The sequence below is a fragment of the Ochotona curzoniae genome, unplaced genomic scaffold, assembly GCF_017591425.1.
Source record: "Ochotona curzoniae isolate NIBS_2020 unplaced genomic scaffold, NIBS_Ocur_1.0 contig_4792, whole genome shotgun sequence".
Lineage (NCBI taxonomy): Eukaryota > Metazoa > Chordata > Mammalia > Lagomorpha > Ochotonidae > Ochotona > Ochotona curzoniae.
Genome location: NW_024466389.1, coordinates 9,150,339 through 9,167,741, shown reverse-complemented (window position 1 = coordinate 9,167,741; position 17,403 = coordinate 9,150,339). Strand labels below are relative to the sequence as shown.

The window sequence follows — 17,403 nt, the reverse complement described above, 5'->3', positions numbered from 1 at the left end:
TTCTCTGCCTAAATACCAATGAACCACAATGTAAACAAATGCTACCAGGCATGCATCCAAGCTAGTTTACTTGTTCATATGCAGAAATGCATACGCTAAAAAGGTAACAATTTCTTACATGAAAGTTAATGCATAACATATTTTTAAAATGTTATCAAGTGAGTAATACATCCATGTTAATGGTAGACGTGAGTCATACTTTTTTACACGTACATTTTAAAAATAAAGCAAATTTGGGATGGCCATTTGGTGCAGTAGCTATTGCCACCTGGGAGCCCAGCATCCCGTCCTGGAGTGCGTGCTTTGAGGCCTGGCCCCTCTGCTGCCAATCCAGCACACCCAGTGGGAGACCTGGAGTGAGCTCCAGGCTTATGGTGTCAGGCCCTTCCTCAGCAGTGGCAGAAATTTGGGGAGTGAACCAGAAGATTTAAAAAAATCTCCATGTATCTGTCACTCTGTTTATTTCAATTAAAAAAAAAAGACTCCACAAAATATAACAAAATGACTGTACTTAAAACTATATAAAAATTCGCAGAAGCCAATAGGTACATATATAAACATTCATGCTGGAGCAATGTTCACATGAATGAATACTTTTCTGAACCCATGACTACGAAAGCAAACAAGCAGTCCTTCCCTCAAGGAACTCCACTCCAGCAGGCGACACCGCAGTGCAGCACTTGCACACAAAAGGCTCTGTGGGACACAAGGACTCGCAGGAGAGCACATCTGGAGAGAGCTGCACGCTGTTCAAGCTCCACAAGCAGGTAGAAACCCAGGGTTTTTCCCCAGTCCAACCAACCGACCACTAGGAGTAGGCATGACCTCAATGGCACGTTGCAATACTCGGTTACCTCCAACCTGGGGTAACAGTGACTGCCCTGAGAAGAGTATTAGAAGGAGCAAATGAAATGCCACCTTATAAAGGGCACAGACCTGTGCAAATGGAGCTTCGCTCTGCATCACTATTACTAAGCTGCACTATGAGAGACAAAGTAATTTTTTTGTTGTTCGTACATGGGCTACTTACTTAGCAGAAGACCTTCCTTCTGCCCTAGAAAAGGCAGACTCTCAAATTATACAAGAAACACACTCATGGACATTGCCACAGGAAACCACATGGAAAACTGAGATCACAGTCAAGCCTCATAACCTTGTGCTTCTCTGCACTAGGAAACAAACACCACCCGACAGAAATGAGTGCCCGGGACTGGGAAAGCACCAAACAGCAGAATCAGATCACTAACATCAGCTAATATTTGGTAGTGCTATATAGAAAGTGAATATTTTTAGAAGAGCATGTTTTGTGAAGAAGATTGGTTACATTTACACAAAAGAACGTTTTAGCTGGGTCTCTAACAGAGCAATTATTTATGGGTACAATTCCTCTAAGAGTCCCTGCAAATGTGTAACATACACAGATTTTAGGGAGCCACACATCCCTTTGCACGTACACATATGCTTTCTCTTTCTCTGAACCCACAAACACACACATACAGAACAGCCTAGAAACGCTGACTGCCCAGCTAAAGAGCTATTGATTTTTGGTCTTCTGTGACTTGGATTCTGCTAGTAACAAAGGATGGCTCACAGAACTGGGGCTCTGCCACCCAGGTGTCAGAATGCTATGGAATTTCACAACTAAATGGGGACTAAGCCTCCAGGGATGCAACCTGTCTCTCTAATAATTAGGAAAACAAACAAAAACAAACTTGCATTTCTATGTAAGTTTTTCTGGAAAAGATAGGACTGGAAGAAAGGAATAAAAAATCTAAAATCTCATCGCATCTTGATTTTGTATATTAGAATCCATGCTCCATTGATGGCTTCACAATACATACCTTCTTTCTACTAACATTTCATAAAAGTCTCTGATATCTTGACCAGACTTCTCCATGCAATGGTAAAATGCCAGCTGACTTTCCCGATTTGCAAAATCCACCTTTATTAAAAAAATAAACAAATAGTAAGTATTTGATGCAAGTTTCAGATCTTAATGACAAAAGCTTACTGAATTTCGAAAACACTTCACAACATATCCTTTCTGGACAAACTTCAGGACAGCAATCCACTGTAACGAGGTCCAACAGTCCCCATAACCAAGCTTACCTTGTTTAGCCTAATCTCTTCCAAGTTGAACACAAATACTGGTAACAAATGTAACTCAAAGTTTCAGAAAGTGGGAAAACTGAAACGAATTCTACCGGACTTTCCAGTTGACAAGCAATTAGAACAACTAAATCCAGCAACCTCTGCTGTGCATACATTTGCTGGAAACTGAGTTAGAACATGAAGTACAGCAGTGGAACACAGGACAAATATATTTCTTCACAGCTGGACCTGAGAGCCATAAAGTATACGATGCCTATCAGCTGTCAACAGCTCTCATTTTGAAAACATGTTTTAACTAATTGTAAATTCCTTCAAACTATCGTGAATAATAAGTTCTCAAACAAATCCAAACCAACACAAAACAAAACAAGCAAAACAGGCTTTAGGTGGCCACCAGATCTTCAGGAGAACGGGGAGCGACAGGCTCATCCAGGAAGCTGGGCTGGCCTGGACCCCGGTGTGCAGATGCCCACCCCTAACTGGCAGTCTGACGGGCACACACGGTCCTCAGTGTACACTTTGAGTAAAAGGACTTTTAAAGAAGGATCTGTGGCCAATGGTTTAAAAGACACTGTGTCCACAGAACACTGAGGATGAAAATCATTACTATTTTCCTTAAAAACTGAACAGGTCGGGCCCGGCACGGTGGTGCAGTGGTTAAGGTCCTCGCCTTGCACGCCCAGGATCCCATATAGGCGCCGGTTCTAATCCTGGTGGCCCCGCTTCCCATCCAGCTCTCTGCCTGTGGCCCGGGAAAGCAGTTGAAGACGGCCCAAGGCTTTGGGACCTGCACCCGCGTGGGAGACCCGGAAGAGGCTCCTGGCTTCGGATCGGCATAGTATCGGCCCGTTGTGCTCACTTGGGGAGTGAATCATCGGACGGAAGCTCTTCCTCTCTGTCTCTCCTCTCTGCATATCTGCCTTTCCAATAAAAATAAAATAAATCTTTAAAAAACAAACAAACAAACAAACAAACAAAAAAACCTGAACAGGTCTAACTCATGTGTTGTCCACCATGTTAAACATGCAAATGCCAGGACTAAGGGAGTCAGATTTGAATACGATATTGTTTTGATTCACCTTCAAGTTACTGTGCATACCTTAATTTTATTTCCGCCAATTTTCCTCCCTTTGGTTTCTTTTACAGCTGCTTGTGCGTATTCAATTTCATTGTAGAGAACCAGGGCCATACCTTTTAAGCGATCAAACACCACCTGTTAATAAAAAACAGATTTAGTGTCAGTCCCAATAAAATATACAAATGCAAAATGTATATTATTCAAAAAAAAAAATTCAGACTTTGGGCCTGATGCAATAGCCTAGTGGCTAAATCCTCACCTTGTATCCGCTGGGATCCCATGTGGGCACCAGGACGTGCCCCAGCTGCTCTACCTACCATCCAGCTCCCTGCTTGTAGCCTGGGAAAGTAGCAAGGCCACGGGACCCTGTACCCACATGGGAGACCTGGGAAAAGCTCCTGGCTTTGGATTGGCTCAAGCTCCGGCCATTGTGACCATTTGAGGAAAGAACCAGTGGACAGGAAATCTTTCTCTTTAACTCTCTCTATATATATCTCTGCCTTTCCAATAAAAATATAAAATAAATCTTAAACAAAAAAATTCAGACTTTTCCAGAGGAAGCATGCTGTAGTGAACACGTCGAACGCACAGAGCGTCTGCGATCCAGGATATTACAGCCTGCCGTACATCATGCCTTCACTTTCCTGTATTTCACTTTGCTTTGCATGCTGACTGGACCACACTGCTACTTCAAACAAGTATTCTGCTAGCTTTGGCACAAAAAGACTGTTGAAAATTTAAGAGCCAAATCCATGAAACAGACTTGAGTGAATTCCGACTTGAAGTAGCGCTGCTGCCTGAAGGCTGCTGACCTGCTCTTTGCTCCAGCAATCTTTCAAGTAAGTGTTTAAATAACAAAAACCAGATACAAACAAAAGGTAAGTTATGCAACACACCTAACACACAGTGAATAAACTATCTCTCCGAAACAGTGGCGGATCCACAGACCCCTTCCCTGCTGTCTGGGTGGGTTATGCGATGGTCGGTTGTGCAAAATTCCATTTAAACTCGTAAACATTTTTAAAATCCAGAAGATAATTTTAGTAAGACAGATGCAACAGCTCAATTATGAATACAGAGATGGGATATTAGTATAGAACATCACTGATCACCATATACTAGCCCACACCGAAGCTATGGATGGGGGCCTCTTTGGCAGTGTTGGGTACCATTGCCCGACTGAGTGTTGGAGTTGTGGAGTGGTCACATTTGGCAGGATCAAGACACTCTCCAGCACACAAGAGAACTTGGGCTGGGGGTAGGCTCTGTGGGGTTGTGTGGGCCCAACCCTTTGGAATACAAATCCCCCGGGTTAGTTCCCAAGCTGGGGTTGCAATGGTCTAAGCTAGGTGTGACCACGCCATCTGCCATCACTCATGGGTAAAGGAATCCACAACAGTCAGGGTAGGTCAAGGCAGCAGCACCCAAATGTGCATCTTTAAACAGGATGTGGGGTGGGCCGGGCTGCCACTGGAAGGGGACAGAAGGGGCAGGGCTGAACAAACCTTAACTCACAAGTAACAACAGAAATCAGGTTGGAGCACAGCTCATGCCAGGTAGGTCCTTGCACATACTGATCTGTGTGAGGCAGAGGCACTAAGCCACAGCATCCAAGGGGCCACGACAAGTGAGGGGCTCTGCCAAGCGGAGACAGAACAACCACCAGCCTACACCTGCTCTATGGCAGGGCAGAGGCCCGGTTGGGGAAATAACAGGACACCCTAGCTGGGTTGAGTTTCCCACCAAGGAGCGCATGGGCTGGAACTGAGGCTACATTCTGATCAGGATACGATCGTAATCTCACTTGGCACAATTGTGGACTGGGATGGGAAGCACCAAGCCAGGCCAAATTCCAACACCATCTGGTGCTCTGGAGGACCGGGGAGGGTTGTGTGACAGACTAGGTTAGGTCTCAGCCCTTACTGAACCATGTGTGAGCTTGGTAGGGGTATGGAAGAGCCATGGCTGGGTTGAAATATCCAACAACAAGAACCAGCTTGGGTCGGAGGCCAGGCAGGAAAAGCCACTGTTCCTCCTAGGATAGCAGGCAAACTGAGTAGTGCTGGCTCATGGACCCACTGGTATGCGCGAAAACTGGCATTGGGACAGGTTCTGGTGGAGGAGCCCGGGCAACTTCTCTGGCAGGACACAGTCCCATGCAGGTAAGCGCAAGAAGCACAATCGGGAACAACCCAAAACAGGCAATGAAAATTATCCCACTGGCATACACATGGCATGGGTTGGGGGCAGACCAGCCTGAATCTGTTCACATTACCTTCTGGTGAATCCGAGCACCAGAACAGAGTGTGGGTCGAGCCAGGTTTGGTTGCAGCACATACCAGTACACAACAAGTAATGCCAAGGTGAGATGAGCCGTACCAGATGTGGCTGCAGCACACAACCAGCACATGTGACAATCAGGGAGGAGGCAAAGCCAACAGGGGAACGTGGGCACCCCTGCTGGATAACTACTTCCATTGGGAAGTGTGAATACGGATGGGGGCAGTTCAGACTAGGCAGGGCTATAGCACCTGTGGGCCTCACGGTGAGCTGACTGTTCTGACTGGTGCAAGTTAAAATTAGAGTGGGTTGAGGGGTGTTTGGGCTTAGCCACAGCGTTAGCTGGCAGAGGCTGGTACTAGGAGCCAATTCTGACAAGTCAAATGCCAAAACTACCTGGAGACTGCATACTCTAGGAGTGGGTGTGGCCTAGTAGGGAAATAGTGGGCACCTCCCTCAGGGTTACCACCCTCACTGGACAGCACGAAACCCAGGCTAGGAGCAGGGGTGGCTTGACAGGAAGGCACCTGCCAGTGGGTGTATGGGCTGGATAATAGGTTGGTTGGGTAGAACCAGGCTTCAATGTCCATTGATGTGTGCGAGAGCTACTTGGGATGTGGGACAGACTGGACAAGCCTGCAGTGCATACTGGCAAGCATGGGAACCAGGGTGGGGGGCAGAACTGGTAGGGGTTTTGGGGAGTCGCCTCAACTAGGCTGCAGCTCCAACTGGTTTGCATGAAGACCGAGTATGAAGTGGGTAGAATCGAGCTGGACTACAACACCCATTGGTTCACAAGGAAGACATCAAGTTTACTTATGTATTTAGTATAAATACAAACAAATATTTATCTGGACTAATCTAATGAGATAAAATTGCAAAAATCACCCTGAAAGTTCTATTTCATTCTGTTTACTACATTGAGAAGTTTTGAAATCAACTGCCTCCAGTAGTTAAAAAGTTCTTCAAAATGCTTGTGCATATCATAAGCTAACAGATGCAACTATCCTTTTGGACAAAATTTTAGCACAGAGAATCCTAAAGATTGCTATTAAACACTAGGAAAACCAGCATCTGGAAGTTGGGACAGGAAGGGCAGAGCTGCAACGAAGCACACACCAACGCCGCCGCCTACCTTCACCACGGGCCCGTATCGGCAGAAATGGCGCGTTAAATACTGATCTGACACGTTCGCAGAAAGCCCGTCGAGCCACACACAGTTTGTAGGCATGCTCTTTCCAAACCCCAGCTGAGTATAAAAGGCAAAACTTCTATTAGTAAAATTCATAATCATTACTGAATTACAGAATTCGGAGAAAGTCAGTCTTCCACAGGAATCTATATCTCAAGTGGAACTAACTGGTCATAATCAAACTGGCATGTTCAAAAAGTAACCTTGGGCACAGCACAGGTAACCCAGTGACTGAAGTCCTTGCCTTGCACATGCCAGGATCCCATATGAGAATGAGTTCTAATCCCAGCAGCCCCACTTCCCATCCAGCTCCCTGCTTGTGGCCTGGGAAGGCAGTCGAGGACGGACCAAAGCCTTGGGACCCTGCACCCGCGTGGGAGATCCAGAAGACGCTCCTGGCTTCGGATCGTCGCAGCTCTGGCCATTGCAGCTACTTGGGGAGCGAGTCAACAAATGGAGGATCTCCTTCTCTGTCTCTCCTCCTCTCTATATATCTGAGTTTCCAATAAAATTAAAATAAACCTTAAAAAAAAAGGTAACCATGCCCAGTTAAGCACATATTAATTCAGATCACAGGACAGGATGAGGATGCAAAGAGCAGTACCTCTAACTACATGTCTTGACGCTAAAAGAGTAAAACATACGTACATAAAATTTCAAATCTTAAAACAAGTCAAAGCAAAACAGCACAATACTTTACAAAAATTCACTCACCTTGAGGCGGTTATTTCCCAGGTACTCTCCATCCATCTTCTTAATAGCTTTACAAACACTGGCAATATCACAGTATTGCAAGAACGCATACTGAGGAACTCCATTCACCTTCTTAATATCAATATCCTGAAAAAGCCAATCAATACTACTTAGCAACTTGCCAATAAGAAAATAAACAGAATAGTCCAAATAAGGTGTTTATTTCTCAAAAATGTCACATTCTCAAAAAAATAATTTCCTTGGTTAAAACTGCACATCTTGGGGCAGGCATCGAGCATGGCAGTGAAGATGCTCCACATAGCCTACAATGCACCCCAGGCCGAGATCTCAGTTCCGCTGGCAATTCCAACCTTGAAGCAGGAGGTGACAGTTCATGCTGTTGGGTCCCCGCCAGCCACACAGGAGACCAAACTGGGCTCTTGGTTCCTGACTTTAGCCTGGTCCAGCCACAACAGCTGCACACATTTGAGTAAACCAAAGGATGGCAACTTCCTCAAAGAAATAAAACTGCATATAAAACATATATTCATCTACATACATACTCGTATAAGTTCTCAGGCTATAACAGCCAGGGCTAGGGAAGGCAAAAACCAGGATCCAAGTGTGGGTAGCCTTGGCCCATCTCCCAATGAGTAACTGCCAAGACACAAACGAGCACCTTTATATGAGATGCTGGCGCTGCAGATACACAGTAGCCTCACACGTCACACCACAATGCTGGCCCTGACTCATTCTATATTGAGATGCCCAGTTCTGGCTGCTGCTTCCAACTTTGCTAAAGCAGGTCAGTAGTAACGGTATGAGGCAGCAGTAACGGTTCAAGCTCCTGGGTGTCTGTCAAGCACACAGAAGACCTGGACAGCAGTACTGGCTCCCGCCTTGGCCCAGCTTTTCTTAGTATTTTAGGAAGGAACCAAAAGAATAGCAGCTTGCTTGCTCTATGGGTTCTATCTCTCTAATAAAAACTTTAAAGTTTATTTTTATTGCAAAAGCAGATTTTTACAGAGAGAAGGAAAGACAGAAAGATCTTTCCTCTGCTCGTTCCCTTCCCAAATGGCCACAACGACTGGAGCTGAGCCGCTGAGCTCTGCTTGCGGCCTGGGAAAGCAGTAGACGTGGGCTCTGCACCACATGGGAGACCCAGAGGAGACTCGTCACTCCTGGCTTCAGTTCCTGATCCTCAACCCTTCCCACGCTGATCAACTATATAAATGTCATCGAAAATATAATTTTAAAAAGAAAAAATAAAAGGCTGCTCAAGTAAGGCCTAAAGAAATAATCTACACAGAGCAATAGCACAGTGGTTGAAGCCCTCACCTTGCATGCGCCGAGATTCCATATGGGTGCAGGTTCTAATCCTATCCAGCTCCACTTCCTATACAGCTCCCTGCTTGTGGCCTGGGAAAGCAGTCGAGGATGGCCCAAAGCCTTGAGACCCTGAACCCGCGTGGGAGACCTGGAAGAAGCTCCTGGCTCCTGGCTTCGGATTGGCTCAGCTCCAGCTGTTGCTGTCACTTGGGGAGTGAATCATCAGACAGAAGATCTTCCTCTCTGTCTCTCCTCCTCTCTGTATATCTGATGTTGTAATAAAAATAAATAAATCTTGAAAAAAAAAAACAAAAAAGAAAGAACCTATTCTGAAAGTCATTACATTTGCAAACAGGAGCCCATTTTCACTGCAAGTTGGATGCAAACTCCTGCAGTCTCAGAGAATACTGGTGGGCAGAATCACTTACAGGTTCTTCCAGCAACAGCACAGCTACTGTCAAGAAGCAGCAGACCATTTTCCTAAAGTTTGGGTTATTTAAGCAGTGACTCCAGCAACTGCCCTCACAATGAAATTAATAGCTCTTTTTATTTTTAATTTTTATAAGTTTATTTAGTTTACTTGAAAGAATTATGGAGTGAGAGAGTTATTCTATCCACTTCTTCATTCCCCAAATAGTTGGCATGGCCAGAGCTGAGCAGTTCTGATGCTGGGAGCCAGGAGCTGCTTTTTGCTTGCTATACCACCAGGCCAGCACTGGAACCATGTCTCAAAACACATTCATCAGACCTGGCACGAAGGCTCAACTGGTTAGTCCTCCCCTTGCAAGCATTGGGATTCCACACAGGTATTGATTAAAGTCCCAGCTGCTCCACTTCCCATCTAGCTCGCTGCTTGTGGCCTGGGAAAGAGGTGCAGGACGACCTAACTCCTTTGGCTCCTGCACCATGTGGGAGATGCGAAAGAAACACCTGACTTCGCATTAGTTCAGCTCTGGCCATTGCGGCCACTTGGGGAGTGAACCAGCAGATGAAAGACCTTTTTCTGTCTCCTTATCTCTGTAAATCTTTCTTTCCAGTAAAACTAAATCTTTAAAAACAAAAACAAAACACATTCATCATTGCATCTGCAGCAATCCTGGCAATAAGAATGAGAATGTATCCTTGAGCCCAACCACATCTTTTCATACTGCTGAGAAATTTAAAGTAGCAGCTGTAGTAATATACCTACATATGGATCTGGCTGTGGGTAGGCATTAAGATGCTGTTTAAGTGGCATCCTATGTGGGAGTGCTGATGTGAGAACTGGCTACTCTGCTTCTGATCCAGCTTCTTGCTAACATGCCTTTGAAGTCGGGGAGCTTGGATCAAGTGGTCTGACCTGGCCAGTAACTGCAGGAACTTCTGGAATCGACCAGCAGATGGAAGACCTGTATCTCTACTACTTCACCTTTCAACTACAGAAAAACAAATGGTTTCCTGCCTGGTGCATTTCTCTAAATACACAGCTCTTTTGTTTTCTCTCTTCTAGCAGCCACTTAAATGTCTTGTTTCCAATTTGTAAAAGATGTCATTTAGACAAGCTACAATTACAAGTCTAAGTTATGCCATTAAAAAAAAAATCAGCACCTTTTACACAGATAGTTACTCAGACATACATACAAACACACCCCTAAAAGATCAGCAACAGCAATTTCTACCCAGAACAATTTTTGTTCTCCGAAGGCTAAACCTGCTAGAACAATTGCTTCACTATTAGAAGTCTTCTGAAGACAAAAGGTAACTGGTCTATTTTTTCTTTCTACTGACCCAACAACTGCACCCCAAACACTACCCAGCTGTAACCAAACTACACCCCAAATACTATCCAGCTATAACCAAACTGTACCCCAAACACTACCCAGCTATAACCAAACTACACCCCAAACACTACCCAGCTATAACCAAACTACACTCAAAGTTAATCCAAGTTTTTTGAGTTACGATGAACAAAAATCCTTGTATCCCTAAATCTAATAACAATGACTTACATAATTGAATTTTGAAATTAAATTTTCAAAAGAGAATTCAGCTTCCAGAACAAGTCAACCAAATTCTAGTAAATCCCAAGACAATAAAGAGACGCTAACTTATGGCTGCTTTTTCACTTTTTACAAATGTTTTTGCCTCTAGATTTTTCTTTCTACCCAGAGGGCTAGAGAACACATCAAAATAGAAGCCAAAGGCTACAGATAAAAATAGGTAAGAAAATTATATATATATATATAATATATATATATACTAATGAAACAGGAAAAATACGTACTTTTGGTTTTGTACATATACACATAGAACAATGTTTAATTAACTATCACCTTTGAGCAGGAATTTAGAGTGCATACAAATGAGAAAAATGTTATTTTATTTGAAAGGCAGAGGCAGAAACAGACAGCATTCATTATAATCCTTAAATATCGTTCTGAATAAACCTATACTACGCTTTACAATTTATAAATAGCTGAACCTGGCTTAATTATGAAAGCAACATACCACAATTTCTCCAAAGCGCTGGAAGATGTTGCGAAGGTCATGGTAAGTAGTGGTTTTTTCAAGGTTCCCAATAAATAAAGTTCTTGTTGCTTTGGGGTGAAATTCATCTATCCTCTCATCTAAGGGACGAAATTCATTCTCACTTTCTGTTTCTGTTGGTGGATGGGGAGAATAAAAAGAGAAGGGAGTTTTAAGGTATATATTCTGACCATGAGAAATCTATAGTTAATAAATGACCTCACAAATAAAGGGCATTCATACTCACAGAAACTGAAACATTATAAATACTACCAGAAACAGTTGTTCTTTATTAACTCAAACCAAAGAAATACAAAAGCTAGCGAAATCTGTACACAAAAAATTTAGGCTGAATTTCCAATTAAGTTGATTTGTAAGAGAAACACTGACTCACACAGAAACAGATTTTAAACTCCAGCAGAATGATACTCATTTGAGCCTTATCTTAGATTCCAAAATCATATAGCAGGCTGTTAGTGTAGAATATAAAACCACAGTCTGAAATACACAGAAAAACTCATGCGGCAAACAATCTAGCTTCCCACTAAATTGCACGACTTCTCACCATTTTAGAAGACATTTCACAGCCCATGTTCCTCACGTAACTTAAGACAATGAACAGAACAAGTGCCTAAATACACAAGTTTGAAAAAATAATAATTTTATGAAAACTGATGGAAGCTACATTAATGAAACATATGCCTTTGTTCTTACATGGTTTCCAATGGCAAACAGGAAGAGGATAAATAATTTTTAAGGTTTCTGCCTTTCTAATGGTTCAATTTGTAATTCTACCATAGCCTTTATCCAAAATTTCATTTATCAAATTGGTCTAGGACAGGGACTTTCAAGACAATTGTTGACAACTGCAGACAACTGCTGGGCCCCTGCACCCATGTGGGAGATCCAGAGAAAATTTCTGACTCCTTAGGCCCGGCGCCATAGCGTAGTGGTTAAAGTCCTCGCCTTGCATGCGCCAGGATCCCATATTGTCACTGGTTCTAATCCTGGCAGCCCCATTTCCCATCCAGCTCCCTGCTTGTGGTCTGGAAAAGCAGTCGATGCTGTCACTTGGAGAGTGAATCATCGGATGGAAAATCTTCCTCCCTGTCTCTCCTCCTCTCTGTATATACACCTTTCAATAAAAATAAAACAAACCTTAAAAAAAACAAAAAGAAAAAAAGAAAATTTCTGACTCCTGGCTTCAGATCAGCTCAGCTCTGGCCCCTGTGGCCATCTGGGGAGTGAACCATTGGAAAGAAGGATTCTATGTACAAGGACATTTCAGAAAGCTCAGGAAGTCGAGCTGTATGACTTTATTTTGCTACAAAAATTCTGAAATCCATACATGCCCGAGGTCTTCCAAAAGTTCATGGAAATTCTGTATTATGGGGGGAAAAAACCAACATGAACTATAGACTTTTTTTTTAAAGATTTATTTATTTTCATTGGAAAGGCAGATACATAGAGAGGAGGAGAGACAGAGAGGAAGATCTTCCGTCCGATGGTTTACCCCCAAGTGGCTATAACAGCTGGAGCTGAGCCAATCCAAAGCCAGGAGCCTCTTCTGGGTCTCCCACGCAGGTACAGCATCCCAAGGTTTCGGGCAGTCCTTGAATGCTTTCCCAGGCCACAAGCAGGGAGCTGGATGGGAAGTGGAGCAGCTGAGACATGAACTGACCCATATGGGAACCAGATGCAAGATGAGCACCCACTCACTAGGCCATCATGCTGGGCTCAGATTTCACCTTCTACAAATCAGCACAATGTAATACATTTATAATTTAATCTTACCACAGCATACCTCCAATCAAATCTCTATATTCAAATTAAACTGCTTTCATGTACCCCATTAAATAAGTATTTAATGTTGGCTCTGGGTCAGTATCATGGCATAGTGCATAAGCCATCACCTTCAACACTAGCAAACCCACCTGGGTTTGATTCCTGGCTGCTCCACTTATAATATAGTCATGATCTAATAGCTTGTGAAAAGCTGCAGAAGATGGACCAAGTGGCTGTACCACTGCCAACTGCACAGGCAACCCAAGTGATGCTTCGGGCTCCTGACTAGAGCCTGTCCCAGTGCTAGCCGTTGCAGCCATCTTGGAAATGAGCCAACAAATGGAAAATCTCTTTCCATCAATCAATCAGTCCTTCCCTAGCCTCTCCCCAGCACCGCCCTTCCCCTCCCATTCCTTCAAAATAAACTGAATGGTAGTGGTGGTGGTGGTGGTGATAACAGATGCTAATGATGATGGTATTGTTCCTTCAAGTGCCTCGGTTTTAATATGCTTAAATCAACGAAGCTTTTCAAAGTCTTTGCTGGCAGGTAAAGAGCATATTTCTTCCTGGATATTCAGTAACTAGTCAAAAAGCCAATTAAGGGGCCAGCACTGTAGTAGAGTGGTTAAAGCCTCTGCCCGCAGTGCCAGCATCCCATATGGACACTGGTTCAATTCCCAGCTGCTCCTCTTGTGACTCAGCTCCCTGCCACTCTTCTGGGAAAGCAACAGATGATGGTTCAGGTCTTTGGTCTTTTGTACCCATATGCAAGACACAGAAGTTGCTGGCTGTTGGCTTTGACCTAACCCAGCTCCAGCTGTTGGGGCATCTTAGAGAGTGAACCAGCAAACCGAAGATCTCTGTGTCTCTCTCTTTCAAATAAATAAATATTTTGTAAAGATATCCTCAATGAAGACTTTAAGCTAGCCCTATGACTTGGCCATCAGAGACCTTTCCCTTCCTGAATGCTCTAATCATTCTTTAAGCAATTCTGACCTATTCCAACCGATATAGAGAACTCCTTAGTTGCTCTCGGCTCAAGAGGTAGAGGATAAATGTCAGTGTAAACTTCGTAGAGGATAATGTTTAATTCCTTTGAAAATATAATTTTCCTTTGAATTCCTATGTTTCCTCATAAAATTATACACATTTTAGAGCACTCACACCAGTAGCTCTGTGCCTGCTCCAATATGCACATAGCATTTTCAGTCTTATCAGGAAAACATATTTTCCTCTAAACTGTCAGACAGAATGAACAACCCAGAATGTTCATGATTACCCTTATAAAGTCTAAACTGTTGATCTTTGGGGACAGTGTTGTGATGTAGCACACAAAGCTGCCGCCTACAACACCAACACCCCACACGGGCACTAGTCCAAGACCAGGCTGCTCCACTTCCGATGAGCTCCCAGCTACTGCGCCTGGCAGGCAGTGAAGGGTGGCACAAGTACGGAAAAAGCTTGAGACTTCTGGCTTCATCCTAGCTGAGTGCCCAGCTACCGTAAACACTTGGACACCTCTTTTCCTCTCTCCCTCCCTTCCTTCCCCCTCTCTTTTTATAACTAAAACTTAAAGAGAAAAATTCTTAAGACTTTTGGTTGCACTGCCTTGCCTTTCTAAAGAGACTGAAAAATGTTCTTTTTTTTTTTTGCTAACTCTATTAAAACAAATTCACATTTCCATAAATCAGGGTTTTCAAGCCTGAGTGTATGAGTTCTGAATCAGTAAGCTGACACAAGGCCAGAGTGCAGGTGATTCTGAAATGGCCACAACACTGATCCAAGACGCACCCTTTCACAAGTCTTCCGGGTGTGCACAGGACAATAAAACTCTGCCCGAAATGATCTTGGACTTGCACCCACACATCTTACTCCCTGTTCTTCTGTCACTATCTTTGAAGGTCATGCAAGACAGATGAACAAATCCAATCTTTGTTAAGTTTAGTAAAAATAAAACTGGCCCAACCAGTCCCTCAAATCTGTATTAATGAGTAGTTTGCTTCCTACTGGAGGACAACTTCTTCTCTTTTCCAAAGAACTACCTCGAAACATCAATCAATTCAATCCTTTCAGGAAAACTAGATTCAGCAAGGTTCTGAAGCTCTCAATTTCAAAGTCTTAAAAGCTGCCCTTTCTCCTTCACAAAACAAAAATCTTTATCCTACTTAACCAAGGCAATATTTTTTATTAAGTCAAACAACAAAAAGAAGGCAGGCTGGAAGTTTGTCAACAAGCACTGAGCGGTGTTCACTCAGGACAGTGTCCCCATCCTGTGCAGCTGACCCTGCGCTCTTACCTGGCCCTATCCACGCCGTCACTTCAATCTGCATACCAAAGAAAAGCTTTCCTTTCGATGCAGTCAATGCTTTTTCTTGGTCCTCTTGCTGCCGAAAAAATACCAGACCATACCTTTCTTCGGAAGTTCCGTGTATCTGTACTGAAGTCACCTTTCCAAATTTCTTAAATTCATGAAAAAGGCCATCTTTAAGGCTTGTATCTAAATCCCCAAATAAAAACAAGTTACTTACTTTTCTAAACCAATTATAACCCAATAAGCAAACTACTCAATCATTAACATGATTTTTGATACTGTATTAGCACTGAAATATTACTATTTCAAATAAAATAACATTAAAAGGATCTTTGAAAAATCACTGTACAAATCTGAAAATAAATCTGGTTGTTAAAAAGTCTAACCTGCTGTTTATTAGGTGAGAATGCTTTTTGTGCTTACGCAAGACAATGCACTTATCTTTCCAACATATACACATAATAGCAAAAATCTGCTTTAAAATAAAGTAAAATTTACAAAATTAGAAAGAATAAAGACACAGACAGAGAAGATAAAGCAGGAGTGGCAAAATGTTAATTTTTGAATCCAAGGTGCAAGATTCCTAAACCTGAGTACATTTTCTTTCATTATTCCTTCTACTCTGAGAAACCATCTTTGGTTTTCCTGGCCTAATGTTTGTGACATAACTGCATGGGAAATGTCACGTAACAAAGAAACCTTAAAACTTTTACAGATGAAATTATACAAAAATATTTCAAAAAGTTCATAGAAAATGTAATTAAAAGATCGCTGTGGTACAAAAAAAAAAAGCCCTTGAAATCCATGCATCACCTTTCTGAACACCAAAATAAACATATCTTTTCACTTCATTCCCTTCATTATGAATGTAGGAGTACAAAAAGGCAAGCCTAAATCTTTTCTCTTTTGTCCATTTCTGAATTACCAGGTAATCCTAATCAAGCACTGATTACCATCTGTATTTAAAACATCTCTTTACAAACCTGGTATGTAAGTTTTATAGCCTACTTTAATAGATAATTTAGGCAATTACTGAAATGTACTTTGAAAGAAACGCTCACTTGGTCTCTGGTGATTTGATCATGTATGACATCTTTAACTCGCTTACCTACTCAGACATAGGAATAGACTACACGTTATGGTCAACTCTCAAGGAAAGGCATCAGAAGGCAAGTGCTGAGCTGCTGATTAAGACACCTGCAGTTCATCTCTGGGTACCAAGAGGGATTCCCAGCTCTAGCTCCCAGCCTTCTGCCAACAATGCAGACTTTGGGTCAAGAAATGAGGTTCCTATCACCCCTGTGGGAGACGCAGACTGAATTCCCAGCTCCCACTCAACATTGGCCAGGTCAGCCCTAGGATTCGTCAAGATTTGAGGGATAAAATGATGGTAAAAGCACTCTTCTGGAGCAGGAACCAGCAGATCAGAGTGCTCACACAAACACACAAACACACAGACACACAAACACACCTTCAAAGAGAAAACAGAACTCCGTTCAATGAAACGGTCCCATCATTCACAGCTTTTTTCATTTAAAATTAATATAAATGGTTTCTTATCATAATTCAATGTTCAAAGTTATTTCACAAGGCACAGGACTTCAAGCCAACATAATACGTCTCTCTAAAGCAAAGGACACTTGACACAGCAGTTAAGTCACTGCCTGCGTGCCCACATCCAACACTGGAACACCTGGTTTGAGTCCCAGCTATGTGCTTCAACTCAGGGTCCTGCTAACACGCACACGGGAAGCAGCAGGAGATGACCTGAGCACTTGGGCTGTCACCCACAGGGAAGATCCACACTGAATTATGGATTCTTGCATTGGCCAAGTCTAGCCTTGGCTACTGTGGTTATTTGGGATTTGGAAAATGAGCTCGGGAAAGATGATAAATATCTCTCTGCCCTTCAAATAAAATGCGAAAAGTTTTGCTATTTCAACCAGAAAAACATATTAAAAAATAAATCACGCTATCTTCACACGCAACCTTTATATATGCATCGAATGCATAAGCATTGTATAGAGCAACAAAGCAGAAATTAAACCACATAAAACTATAATAATACTTTCATGTCCCACTTACCTGCATTATTTGTTAAGGAACCACTAAATCAAA

General features: G+C 42.9%; 1 protein-coding gene across 1 annotated transcript in view; it reads right to left on the bottom strand.

Moving 5' to 3' along the window:
• Window positions 1–17,403, bottom strand: part of SPEN (spen family transcriptional repressor) — a 76,712-nt gene that overhangs the window by 13,591 nt on the left and 45,718 nt on the right. Inside the window, exons 5-10 of the mRNA XM_040987957.1 lie at window positions 15,271–15,471; window positions 11,172–11,323; window positions 7,377–7,502; window positions 6,606–6,719; window positions 3,212–3,325; window positions 1,842–1,942 (exon numbers count right to left, since the gene is read on the bottom strand). Coding sequence (XP_040843891.1) covers window positions 1,842–1,942; window positions 3,212–3,325; window positions 6,606–6,719; window positions 7,377–7,502; window positions 11,172–11,323; window positions 15,271–15,471 — 808 coding nt within the window. The remainder of the gene's footprint in view (window positions 1–1,841; window positions 1,943–3,211; window positions 3,326–6,605; window positions 6,720–7,376; window positions 7,503–11,171; window positions 11,324–15,270; window positions 15,472–17,403) is intronic.